We start from the raw sequence: 14,860 nt of genomic DNA on the forward strand, positions 1-14,860 counted from the left end.
CAGTCTATTTAAATGACACAAATTTATTTTAAAACTTTTAATGTTTTTTTAAATAAATAACTCATGTTTGTTATAATAACCCAGTAGTGGACCTACAGAAAACATGAAAGAAATGAAATTATTGTTTCATTAGATAATTAGCTACGTCGAATTTCAGAAATACGAGGTGGAATTCTTGCTGCAGCAGCAATGGTATGATCCCAGGCTGCGGTACTCGAACCAGAGCAACTACGACTTTCTGAATGCCATCCACCACCACAATGACATTTGGCTGCCGGACACTTACTTCATAATGCATGGCGACTTCAAAGATCCGCTCATACCAGTACATTTCTCCCTGCGAATTTACCGCAACGGGAGCGTTAATTACCTCATGCGGTAAGATTAATTAATCACTTAATTGAGATCTTCACGAGCCTATTAATTTCAACGGTGTAACACATAATTGTGATTCCATTGATTACGTGTTTCTCTTGGAAACTGCTAAAAAGTTAATTTCGGGAGGTGTTTGCGTAAATTAAACAAATTTGTTTTAATTTAATCTTAAGTTTAATTGCACCAAAAATAATTAATTCCTATTAAAAATTACCTGAAATTTCTGACTCCGAACGTCGGCATTCCAAGTGGAAAAAACGACAGAGTAATGTTTCAGTTTTTCTCCCCCAGCAGGGATTTTAATTGCCCCATTCCGCGCATTGTATTCTCTTTGTTTGTATCTACATATTTCAGTTAAATTCTCCGTGCTTTTCATCCGTTTAGTTTATACGTTTATTACCGTAAAAATTCTTATTATTCCGCACATTAAATAACGGTCCCCCTTTAACCTTATGACGTAGCAGTAATCATACTTAGGGTGATTTTAATTAAATTTGACAATATTAAGATAAGGAAGGTGTTTTGTAGTTAAAATATTACTTAAAATATTCAACATACTGTATTACTTCAATTTTTTTCTATAATATAAGAGGGCTTTAATATATGTTAATTATTGTTGTGTTAAATTAAATTAAATTAAATAATTACCTTTGTCCATTATAAAGATAATAAATAAAATTTTTCATCACTTGTGTTTGATATATTTTAGAATCGACATAAAAAATGTTCAGGAAATTTATTGGCAAAACTAACATCTATTATCATATGTAAACAGAATTCATACATATTAGTTTCACATGTTTTCACTCTCTAGAATCTGATAAACTCTTTTTTATTTGAATTGGAAATGACGTTTGTTTCTACTTGGTTGGAAAATAAAATACAGTCAAATTTATAATATCACAATATTAAAGATTTTAAGTTAGTTTCATAACAGTTTTGGTAGTGCTTTCAAAATTAAAAAAAAAAAATTGTTGAGTATCATTTAATTGCTATTTTTCTGAATTTTATTTTTATATCAAATACAATTCAAGTATGAACAAAAAGACTGTTTCTTCATTTAAGATTCATTGCCATCAGCTCAAAAAAGATATATTAAAGTATATTAAACATTGTATAAATATACATTTGTATATAATTATTGTACATAAACAAAGCTTTTATATGTCCACGTTTAATATTTGTATATATAATATTGTTGTTTAGGATAAAACAATATTAATTTAATTGCATTAACTAACACATTCGGTTTTCAGGAGGCACCTGATACTATCCTGTCAAGGACGTCTCAATATATTTCCTTTTGATGACCCTTTGTGTTCATTCGCAATGGAAAGTAGTAAGTAAAAAAATCACTCAGCAAGTTTTGGGAAGCAAACGATCGATTAAAATTTTCATTCATTTTTAGTATCGTACGAAATGACGGCAATCAAATACGTTTGGAAGAACGACGAGGACGTGCTGCGGAAGTCGCCCAGTCTGACGACTCTGAACGCCTATCTCATAGAAAATCAAACACTCATATGTCCGATAAAGTCGAGTTGGAGAGGTGAGCCCGTCAAAAACTAATTACAAACCGTTTGTATCAACTTGCCCGAACTCTAGCGTTATTACTCAAAAGGTTAAATTTAACTGCATCAATTTGTATGCATTGATTTCTTGCGTCCGGTCTGTCAATTAAAACATCACTATTGGATTTTAATTTTAGTGTTTTTTACTTTATTATTCGACAGTCATCCATCTGGTTAAATTTGAATAGGAAAGGGAACCAAATGGAAGTTGGAAAACAATACATTTGAAATTCTATATTCAGGCAATTGATACAAACATTTTAGAAATTGTTCAAAGTGTTATTTAATCCCATAATTCATAACATGTTCTGGCTTTATTTTGATATATTTTGGTGTTTGGCTTACTTTCTGTATGTATGATATATTTTACCAGTTCCATTTACCTTATTGTCCCATGCACATGATTCGGGTTGTAAACACTATACACAATATTATTATGTAAAATAAACAATATTGAACGATCAGCTGTAAGTAATTCTGGTTGATTTATTACTGATGCCACATACGTTTATTTATTTAGAGCACTTTGCAACCTGTACTGATGTGTATTGTTATTCTACAGTAACAGTTGTATAAAGTTTATTTTTACAACTCGGCGAATTGTGCAACATTTTTGTGTTTCATGTTTTCATTATTTTTGGGAGGATCTAATTGTAAATGAACAAAATGATCCAAATAATAGTCAGCCTCTATTTCTTTATAAAGTAGCACGCTTTTTGTTTACACAAATATTTTATTTTCAGTAGAACTGTGTATAAATAAGCAGATGTTAAAAGCATGCTTTAACGTATAATACTTCAAGTATCATAGTTAAAAGCAATAGTCAAGAAGTTTTGGTGCACTAAGCTTGTAATATTTACAGTATTTATGAGTAGGATAGGTAACAATAAATGTAGGTAATATTGCTAGTGAGTATTGAAATATTTTAAGCAGGACAAGGAGCTGATGACGAGGACGAGTATGGTATCCACGTCTGTGATCTTTGCGAAAAACGCTATCAATTACAAGAAGGTACAACTCACACAACTAAGATGCATACCTTCATTCTTTCTATCGTCATTATGTGCTTATGTGTCTATTAAATGTTACCAAGAACAGTTATACCAACAAACAATGTATTCAGTTACACGAATAATTTATTAAATAATGTTTATAAACAGGCTTAAATTTAATACTTAATAATGTCATAGATTAGCACACCATATCAGTTTATTATATTTAATATTATAAGTTATATATAATTTGTATTATTATACTTACGAACCTACTGTTCATAAAAAATTGTCTTTCTCTTTTAATATCTTTTATAACATTACATTTATCACTGTAAAAGTTAAATAGTCTTTTTAGGAACAGAGAATGTATAGATTAACTTAAGTATAGACAAATAATTATAATAATATCCTCTATAATAACTGCTAACATTTAAAAGACGTATATGTAATTTTGACCATTTTTCCTTTTACACACGTCATGACAATCATACCATATTCGTCTAGCACCACAACTTTTAAGAGTCACAAGCTTTCACCTATAATTGTTACTGTTAATTACCTGCATTTTAACTATGAATGAAATTTTACAATATGGGATCCTGTTTGATGTTTTGTGTTGTCAAATATCAGTTATTGGATTTAATAATAACGTGCTCAACAAGTTCTATAAAGGTAAACTAGAATTAAAAAAATGTGATGTTTGCATGTCTACTACACCCACATAACAATTTTACACTTACAAACTAAACTGTTATCTAGCTTTCAGTCTCTAAATATTTGAGGTACTTACAATCAACATTTAATTTGAAACACTCGATTTCTAAACATAAATTAGATTATATATGTTTTTTACTTTTATTAATTTTATTTAGTCTGTAACGTAACAAACTTATACCTAAACATAAATAAACGTCTTCCTGTTTACCATTTCTGACCATCACTTGAACTTTATTATCCATTAATTTATACATCATGATAATTGTATGCGAGTAAAATAATAATGCCTGAAATATTTTGTTGCAGGTAACTATAGTTGCCTGAAAGTGGACCTAATATTCACACGGGATCGAGCGTTTTACTTCACGACGGTTTTCATACCGGGCATCATATTAGTAACCTCGTCCTTCATCACTTTCTGGCTGGAATGGAACGCTGTGCCCGCCAGAGTAATGATAGGTTTGTAAACGATTGTTTCGCTTCGGCTTATGAACGTTATGGTGGCGTTGTCTTCCAGGTGTAACGACAATGCTCAACTTTTTCACAACGTCGAACGGGTTCCGTTCGACGTTGCCCGTAGTGTCGAACCTGACGGCGATGAATGTCTGGGACGGGGTGTGCATGTGCTTCATCTACGCCTCCCTGCTGGAGTTCGTGTGCGTGAACTACGTGGGCAGGAAGCGTCCGTTGCACAACGTCGTCTATCGTCCCGGCGAGAATCCTGTCACCCAGGTCGGTATGCACCCTCCATTTACCGTTCGGAGCCTTTCTTATTTTTGTCTAACTGTTGTTGTTATTTTTTTATGGATTACTACTGTCCATCGATTAAGATCGAACCAGTTATTCGTATTTTATGTTTCGTAATTTAGAGATTTTCTGTGTGATACTGTTGAATTTCACTATTTTAGTTAACCTTAGTTAAATTAATGGAGTCATGCCAGGTTATTCACCAGGTTGGGCAATAGAATGGTTTCTTCCAACCACGGAAGGAATTATTTGATATTATTGGACCCCATTTCAACACCTGGACTTGACTTGTTAATCAACCTATTTTTTGTAATTGTTTTATGTATATCCCCCGTTAATTTCCGTTATATTAAACCAACATCAAAAGTAAATCACCGAATAATTTGTACAGAAAATTGTGGAATAAATATTCCGTCATTTCAACCGTTGTAAATAAACACATTTAAATACAACATTCATAAACATTTAAAATTAAAAAAAAAATCAGAAGCAATTCAGCAATTGTTCACTTTTTGTGTCAGTTTGTGTGACCAATGTTCTGTTAATACACCTGATTTCTTGCAATTTTTCTATATTCTAGTTTCTTCTCTTCTCTCTTGCATGAATTTAGAAGTGCATGCGTTGTAACCGTAAACTTTTTAATATACCTCAAAAATATTCAATTTTATTTTTAGATTTCAAAAATTTATATCAAATTAATTGAGCACATCATAATATTTGAAATTTACTTTTAATATTTTAAACTTACCACTTTACTCCCAACAATGCTTTTTAGATAATGGAACAAATATAAATATGTAAAGTGCCGTTAAATATGCAAACACAACAACACTATATCAGTAAACCGGTGAATGCAGTAATGGAGTAGTGAATCTGCATAAATACTAAATACTCTTAAACGATATTGCATTCATCTGCATTTCTGGTAGTAATTATGTATACAATTGAACATTTGCACGACTTAATAGTACGTAAAACCAACGTGGTTTACGGAATTAATGATTACACGTTAAAGTACCTGTAGCTTTCAACTAAAATTACATAGATTCGATTAAACAAACAATTTTAAGCGTTAAAAGGCACTTTTAACATTTACATACATATAAATTTTTGAAAATCAATTGTATAATTCAAGAGAAGAAATTAGAAGTATAAGTTAGTATCCGTCTTAGTAATTAACAATAGCGATATTTTTAAGGTATATTCGTTGAATATTCACAGTTTCTTCTAGAAAATTTGTGTCCTTCACTAAGTTTGGTGTTGTGTAGCAAAAATGCAATACAGTAAACAACGTGATGGAATTATGTACATAAAATTACAGTTCCAGCGAGAACCAGCATGTAAATTTAACATTTATTCAACTCCAACTAAAATAATTTAAACAGCTTGGACTATTTGTGATTAATTGCTAAATATTTGCATACAGCAGTCCAGACTGGGCCAAGTTCACTCGCATTTTACGCAGTTCATGTGTACTTATTCATGTCGCGTTTACAGAAATATTAATTTTAATAAACTATTTTATGAGTAGGTCTGTGTTATGCTATGCTGCTTATTTAAATTTATCACTAGCAATAAGCAAAATCGTTTAAAAAAGTCAATTTAATTAGTACTGCTAAATTATTTTTTATTTATTAGTTATTGTTGAATCAAGCTGTTTAAATTACCAAAACGATTTGGTTTTCAAGTATGTTCAGTTAGCCTGAATATTTAAATTATATTCATTTGAAACTTAACGAAAAATATTCAAAACAACATACAGTGGTAGTCATAATTATAGCAACTTATTAAAATATATTAAAAATATGATACTTGGGCATCAATATATAGAATGTAATGTATTGTTTCTTCAGTTATTGTTGTATCTTACACACTATTGTACCGGGAATAACAAAAAGAGATAACTAAGAGTTTACATTTAAATAAGTCATTCGTTTCTCATATTATTAAAAAATTTAAAGATTCTGGGCTGAATAAACTAATTGCCAAAAAACAATCCAGCCTTATCTTCAACTGAAATCAAAGCCAAGCCTGGAGGAAATGGGACTTGCTAAAATTATTACAAGGTCTATAAGAAGATTAAGAAGAGTTATCATTTAAGACCAGACCTAAATGAAAAGCCTGATTTTTACTAAAAATGTGGAAATCTAATTTTGACTTACTTAAAATGACATTCATAGAACAGAGAAGACCGTTAGTTTTTAGTGATAAGTTTAAATTTAATTTATACAAAAAACATTGTTTTGCTTATGTTAAACATCCTACAAGGACATAACTACAATACATAGTGGTGGTTCAAGGACTAATTTTTGTACATGGATATATATCAGTCAACAATTTGCTTCCATCTATTGAAAAAATGATGATCTTAATAAATATGTTTCAACATGAAAACAATCGCAAAGCATCGAATTTAATTTAGGGATATAATTAAATTAAAAAATGCAGATTCAATCATTAAAAATCCCTTTCAAAATTCAGGACAATATATGTAACTATATGAGACAACAATAATAAATTAATATTAAAGAGAGAGTTATGGCTGAAATACTTAAGATTTTAAAAAGTTGCTATAAATGTCCAATACTGTATATTTAAAAATGAAAAACAAAATTCGCAGTATAACGATTCTAAAAATAATTATTTTAAGGTTTCAAATTTTTAAATTATAAAAACGACGTAAATTTGAATATTTGAGAATCACTTGGTTAATCACACATCAAGAATTCTGGTTCCAACTTTTGAATGAAAAAATACATATTGGCAAAAATATAAATAAATATTTTAAAATATTAAAGGATATTTAATTAATATTTTATTTTTTCTTCTAGATTAATTAAACGCATTTTACTTATTTATTTAGTAAACATTGCTTAAGTTCAGCTTAAAATTCAATATAGTTTTTGATTTTTTTTTATTTTTAAAATTAACACCTTTTTATATTAAATATCTTTTAATTGTACACTTCTAATTTTATTATTTCTTCAAAAGATGAAAAAAAAATATATGGTTGAGTATTTTTATAAAATTAAAAGAACATACAAAAAAATTATTAAAATCGTTCAACTTATAACATGTTTTATAAAACATTACCACTACAATAATTGAACTGATTTAATACATATTTTTTGCAAGGTTTATGAACTATTTTTTATCATACTTACATGTTCATTATAATTTTTGAATAAAATTTCGACTTCAGCCAAAAATATTAACTTTCTTCGATATGTTGAACAAACGAGAAGATTATCACAGGGTTACAAAGCTGTTCGTTCGACCTGCAAAATATATGTGAGCGTGTAAATTGCCGGCGTATTCGAATCAGTCATTCTGTTTCTAATTCAATTTTTATTTGTCCGTTAGTTGAGCATGTCTAAATTAATAAAAATAAAGAGAAGGGCGCTGAGAAGCCCGTCACGCTTAAATCAGTGGCTCCTCAAAAGATTGTACGTTGTTTCGTCTGTCATGTTGCAGCGACTGCCCGCTGTTCTCAGCCGGATAGGCATTATTCTGGCCAGTCCCCTGGTAAGCCTAGGTTACGTTAGCTAAGCTACCCCTCGACCCTTAAAAAATATTACGTACCGTCCCCCCAATCGAACCCTGCGCAACCTCAGCACAGTGCACACACCACCCGCCAGACCCCAACAATTTGACCCCATTCTTTTTAATAATATGACCATGGAAAAATGTAACAATCACTCCAATTTTTTATTACTTTATTACCAAGGACAACAAATAAAACGCCCTTGCAATATTTGACTGTTGTTAAAATTCTTGGGGGTCGTTATTTGATGTTCAATTCAATGCAGCAATACCCATTGTGGGGTAACATTTTTTTTCAATTTTAATTGAGTGACTGATACTTTTATCTGTGCCACCCCGCATGATGTTTTGTTCATGCGCATGTTTTTCCGACATATCTTGGATTGTAACATTTTGCAATTTCTTGAATTTTTAATAACTCTGTTCTGGTCACAAGGAGTTCTTTCACTGGTAACTGCTTCAGGTGATGTATACAGTTCTCACTCACATGTTTTTTTCATTGGGAAACAACAGGTTCTATCTAAGTTTCTTTTTGTTTCCCATATGTAACATATTTTTTGCTCATTCTCACATTTTTAAAATGTTCATTTTTCATTGTTTCACCTTCGGGATAATATTAAAGAGAACTAAATTTTTTTCAGTTGTGATCTGAGTTATTAAAAATCAAAAGAGGAGGTTCTGGATACAAAAATGTGTGCGATTTTTATCCCATGCGCTTTTTAGGTAGAGCAGTTAACGTGACAAAATGCCTAAATTGTAAAAAATACTCTTTGGTCTTGTCGCCGTTTCATTTTGCATTGTCGTCATACATGGCTTGTAGTAGACATTCATTTATCACCAAACAAAACAAACTTAAACATAAACAAATAAAACAACATAAATAAAAATATATAATTTAATTAGAAATTAGATCTGATCCTTAAGTTTAATTTCGAGAGTCAATTATTTAAATTTTTCATACACATAAATAATCTAAACGACCAGAATCTTATAATATACACAGGTATAAAAGTCGTCGGATTTGAAGGTAATTTGTTTCTCCACCACTTTTATTAGTAAACTGCTTCGATAATAGGTGATGTCGGGTAGAAAAGTTAGATTGGAACGCTTATTATTAATAGTTCACCTTACGTACACCCTAAACGACTTTAGATTCTAACACAGTTAGCAATTTCAGTGTGCATACCAACATTTCAATACGTTTGCTTAAGTTAGACGATTGTATGCACGCCTGATTTGCTATTTGTGATTAGTATTCTGCATGTTCCCGATATTGATTAGTTTAGACTGCACAAAAAGTTAAATGAACCGCTTAAAAAATTACAAACTAAATAAACATCTCCAGTAGAGCTCATTGAATACAATCAGCGAGATCAATGTACTTCTAACAATTCCACCGTCATACTATTCTTTTGACTTTCAATAATCGAAACATTTATTTCTTAATTTTCCATTTCTTTACATTTATTTTAATTAATAGGAGACTGCAGAACAAGAATATTATTCCACATTCTGTGAAAGTCCCCGTTATACAGTAAGTCAAGACACCCCTTTGGAGTTTGAATCATTAACCCTTTGACTTTACTAATTTCACATCTCGATACAGATACCATGTAATTGTTGGAACCTTTTTGGAGTGACATCGGTTTGACAAAGCAAATAGTCTTAATGAAAATATTACATAAAATATTATTTTAATAATGAACTGTTGCTGTTGCAGTCCAAATTCAAGACAATCTGCTTTGGCAATAAAATTTTGTTTTTATCTGATGAATTAATGACTCATGAGATAATGACTAACCAGGAGATCGAAATTGTAACAATCTGTTTGTGTTGTTTAGGGGGACAAAAAGAGAGATTCCACTGTTGCGAATGAGATAGTGTCGTGTACCAATTGCGGACCAAATCCATGCACCCATGCAGCCAACAACGGTTGTGCGGCGGAGGTAAATATTAATGTGTGTTTCATTGATTGTACATTATTTATATACATTAGAAATGTTTCGTCAAAAAATTTAAACTTTTTATTGATTGAATAGAAACGTAAACATTTCTAAGTGACTCAATCTAATCCGTAGATTTACTTCAACTTGTGGCAGTTTGCAAACTATGTTTTAAGTTTTGGATCTAATGCTTGTTTAGATAAAACAAATACCGACAATGACAGCGTTCCACAGCTGTGTAGATGTTTGATTTGGTGTTTAGATGTACTCACACACCACAATAGTCTAACCTTGAGTAGTCATGTTTATTGCAGGTGAGGAAAAAGGAGCCTCCACATCCGATACGCGTGGCAAAGACTATAGACGTTATAGCTCGGATAACTTTTCCGACAGCGTTCGCCGTTTTCCTAATGTTTTTCTTCTACCACTACAAGAGCTTCACAAACGCACATCAATGAGACAAACTGCATCCGAACTCGTTAACGGTGATACATTTTATAATACGAAAGTACATATCAAAAAAGTAATCCCTTAAAATAACAGTGATTAAAATTAGTGTATAAAGTAAGTGTAGTTTGTTTTACGTCTTACTACTTACTATTATTGCAAATTTTATTTGCATCGAGAAGGTTCGCAAAACGTGTAGCTGTAAAGCACTGTATATAAAATTTAAATATTTTGACAGAATAGCTATGTATACTCCCACCGTATTATTAATGTAGTTTCTATTATTATAATAAAGTTGCAATTGCATGATATATTGTGATATCACATGTCTAGAGGGCATGTTATATAGTATCTTACAATCTCATAATTTTATAAAATATTTCACGGTTTTTTGAAAAGTTCTCACCGAGGTGTGATCAAATATGTAACAACACATCGCAGTAATTGTTTCTGTACACTTTCTCCTTTAATTTATTTAAAGTAAATGACATTTTCATAATTTTCATTTTTAAATGCTCACTTTAATAATTTCTACTACTGGAAAATGGGAAGAGTCTAGACCTTACTAGTTTTATACCAATAAAGAAATGTAAGACACTTACCAATTTCCTGCATAAATCAAATTTGTTATTAATTAATACGTGTGAAATATTTTGTAAAAACATTTTACCAATCCATCTGCAATCATTAAAAATGTTATTAAAAAGCACCATTATATTGTTTGAAAAATTGATATGATGTATAAAATATATCCATAAGTTATTGAGGATTATAAAAACAAAACTTATCAAATATAGTTTGTGTCAATATTACAAAAGATAATTTAAGCAAAAAAACCAATCCAACGCAATAATGATTTTAAATCCGTAATGCAAATTGAATGTTTTATATTAAGCCAAAGTGTCTTATGTCGCGTCTATGACGACAAAAAGCAGTGGTAAATTAAAGGTTGATACAAATTCTAATACCTTTTCAATACTTTTGCCCTCCTTGCTTTTCCTTACCACTGCCACTGATTTCGCTAATCCCGCTGTGCTACGAAAAATACGTAAAGGACCAATTATTTATAACTAATTGTAAATACCGTAAATGTTTTGATCCACAAATTGTATTTGATAAGCCGTTAAGGAATACCGACCAACTTTTGTGCCAGCATGATCGTTTTTCCTGAGTTGTTGATTTATAATGTTGCCTAACGTCTCTGTGATTGGTTATTTTATAGAAATGTACCTGAAATTTCGTTATACAAATTCACGCATGCCGAATGTCTACATATGTCCGACGAAAAATTGAGCCCTCCAAATAAAAAAAAATCTTCGTTAACGGCAATGTGGATAATCTAAAGGCGGGAATTTATTATATATTTTATAATTTAAGTTATGAATATCAAGTTATAGTCATTAAACCATGTTGTTTCCTTTATTTATAATTTTATTGATGTTATCGAGAGTGTTTGTTATGAACCTGAAATGTCAAATCCAGTTGATTTTGTTCTTGACAATACACAGATTCTTCTATTTCTGGCTTTCGCTTATTTACCTCTTTCATTACTAATATCTAGCTTCAGCTTGGAAAAGAACAAAACAATATGAGGTAATTTGATATTTTGTGATTCGTTATTTTAAAGTATACATGAGCCCCAAGTTCACTAAGACTACGATATTAGTTTTACTGAACTTAGTGCTAGGCGATGTAGGTGTGTTGACTTTGATGAAGCTTTAATATCTAGTGATTATTCGTTTCTACATGATATTTTTAACACATTCCAGTCGTAAAACAGCTCAGTGTTTTTAAAATCAATTGAACTGACCAATAGAGATAATGAATTGTTTAAAATAACTCGTGCCTCATTGATTAACTAAAAAAGAAATTCAATTTTAAACTAATATTATTTAGAATATCCTGTCGTCAACAATTGTTTTAGGCACGTCTCTTATAAACCTAAATCATGAAGCAATAATACTTATTCATTCAACATTGTGTGATAAATAATTGAATCATCTACTATTAACAGTTCATTCTTTCCCATTATTGTTCCAAGGTACAGTCCCTATCAAATAGTTCATTTCTACATTGGATAACAGTTCAATAACTAAGACGATATGTACATATAGCCGTAAAAATGCGTCGTTTATGTTACATGAAATTATAAATTTCTATCATTATAAAGTCTTAATCGATTAAAATAGTTTAAAGGTATATGCCAATACGTTATGCACGTGCATAAATATGAATATTATGCATGATAGAGCGGACACTGTGATGACAGACTGAGCGCTTTGAACCAATTTTAATAAAGAAATTAATTGTTAGAAATAATATTCAATTATGATTGTTAACAAAATTATTCAACAATTTCTAGTCTGTAGTCAAATAATGAGGTGTGTCCGCATTAATACGACGCTTTATTGTCAATATTTAAAAGAAAATATATATATTTGGATAAATCGAGCCATAATTATACAGGGTATTAACCTACACGTTTTCGCTTGTATAAAATAAAAACCTTTATAGTTAGTCCAACAGGTTTTTATACAACACGGTGTTCAAAAATTAGTAAACATTGACTGTTTAATTCGTATTATTGGGGACACAAAGGCATGGAATTTTAACACTTCTTAAGCACCGTAAAAATTTAACACGCACGAACGACACATGTGTACATACTTTGGATACATTGTATATATTTTATAAATCAGCCATAATTAAAATTCCATGCGGTCTACATAATAATTATTTCTACCCAAATACTCAAATATGCATACGTTAATCAAAAAATGTATTGAATCCCATTAAGAAAAAACTCTTTTACACATATTTAATAAGAGGCTAATAAGCAGCTTTACTTTGTGAAAGAAAGTCAGTGCAAAAAGCTTTTGGAATTCCAACTAGAGCCAAACTCATAGACCTTGTCCTCAAATCCACGTGATCTTTTTCTGAAATAATGTATCGAAAGTTGAAATAAAGTAAATTTAAAAATCGCCGAGTTTTGTTTTTATTCAACCCACAATACTAAATTTAACATGATTAAAACTTTACCCTCCTATTTCTTAAAATACGCCTATTAGGTTTTACTCATTATTTGGGAGATAACCAAACTAAATGAAGTTCATCATGTACTTGGGTACAGTATCTGAAATGTCGAGTGTTTCTGAATGTACAGGGTAATTCACTCAGCTGATTTAATACAGTTTTATAGGAAATTAAAGGAGGTATCTATCTTAAATCTCAGTTGCAGCTGTAGTATTATATATTTTTCCTTTAGGTCTTTTAAAAAATGCAAACAAATTTTGGATTCGGGCATCATTTCTTTAACATATGTACCACTTCAGCCCTTCTAAATAAAATTACTAATTTTCATTTCTGAAACTTTTTTGTGAATAATTTTGATATTTTCATTTCTGAAATATAAAAATTATTCACAAAAAAGTCTCAAGTTTCCTAAGATTATAATACTAAATTTCATATTATATGAAGTAATCAATTGTTAAAATTAATGTGCAATTTCAAAACAACATTATTAACCATAAATCAAATACGAACAATGATATTGATTAATTTTTATTGTTCTGTTTATTTCATATTAATCAAATACCAAACACCAATAAGCAATGCTTCTACCACTCCTACATTTTATGTTAAACAATGCAAACAACAATAAATATGGTATTCCAATATATGATATATTTAAAATTTCTTTTTTGAATGTTTGATGTGTGGGTCCGCCCAAAAATAGTCTAATAACGTACCTTTGAATCTCCATCAAATCAAAAATTAATTGTTTAGTACTCGTATGAATAAAAATATTTTATATAATTATATTAATTTATTATTATTATATTATTTAAAATTTCTTTCTTGAATGTTTGCTGAGTGGATCCACCTAAAAATAGCCAATAACGTAGTTTTGAATCTCCATCAAATCAAAAATTATTTGTTAGTACATATGCACCAAGCTTGTGGGTATACCATAATAACAAGGAGGTAAACCAAAATTTCATAAGGAATGTACAGTTCATAAACCAAAGTGACATTTTTTTTACTTCAAAAATTATGGTTAATTATTGAGTTTATCTAACATTAATACCATATATATGTTTTTCTCAAAAGTATTTTCGAAAAATGCCACAATTTAATTTTTATTGTTTTGAGTATATCAAATTAATTTTATTATTATTATTTATGTTTTTTTACTTTATGGAAGCAAGTTCCAAGTTGAACTGAACATAAGAAACAAGGGTGATTATCTTTATAAATATAATTTATATTTGCTTCTAACATATACATATTTGTACTCATATATATCCGTTCAGTTAAGTCAGAATTTAGTATTCATATCTGTGTTAATAATGCGCATGTACAACTTTGATTGTACCGCAGAACTTCTACGACAAAGAAGGAGCTTATTAACTTTATCGGAGAAAATGAAAATGACTAAAGAAAGTAAGTCGTGGATATGTTGCATAGGTGTTCTCCCTCTCTAATAGGTATTATAAATTCATTTTCAACTGCTTTACACTAT

At 30.1% G+C, this 14,860-nt stretch overlaps 1 protein-coding gene across 11 annotated transcripts in view; it reads left to right on the top strand.

Annotated features, from left to right (window-relative positions):
• Nucleotides 1–13,321, top strand: part of LOC109604827 (glutamate-gated chloride channel) — a 65,980-nt gene extending 52,659 nt beyond the window's left edge. The window contains exons 6-14 of one of the 11 annotated variants that reach the window (XM_049965100.1): nt 158–378; nt 1,632–1,714; nt 1,784–1,924; nt 3,965–4,117; nt 4,176–4,390; nt 7,769–7,930; nt 9,429–9,482; nt 9,790–9,906; nt 10,206–13,321. In XM_049965100.1, the coding sequence (XP_049821057.1) occupies nt 158–378; nt 1,632–1,714; nt 1,784–1,924; nt 3,965–4,117; nt 4,176–4,390; nt 7,769–7,930; nt 9,429–9,482; nt 9,790–9,906; nt 10,206–10,349 (1,290 nt within the window). In that variant the 3' untranslated portion in view covers nt 10,350–13,321. Of the gene's footprint in view, nt 1–157; nt 379–1,631; nt 1,715–1,783; nt 1,925–3,964; nt 4,118–4,175; nt 4,391–7,768; nt 7,931–9,428; nt 9,483–9,789; nt 9,907–10,190 lie in introns of all 11 variants that reach the window. The other 10 variants (XM_049965099.1, XM_049965101.1, XM_049965104.1 and 7 more) reach the window with 10 other exon arrangements.
• The last annotated feature ends 1,539 nt before the right edge of the window (nt 13,322–14,860 follow it).

Source organism: Aethina tumida, chromosome 3 (genome assembly GCF_024364675.1).
Source record: "Aethina tumida isolate Nest 87 chromosome 3, icAetTumi1.1, whole genome shotgun sequence".
Lineage (NCBI taxonomy): Eukaryota > Metazoa > Arthropoda > Insecta > Coleoptera > Nitidulidae > Aethina > Aethina tumida.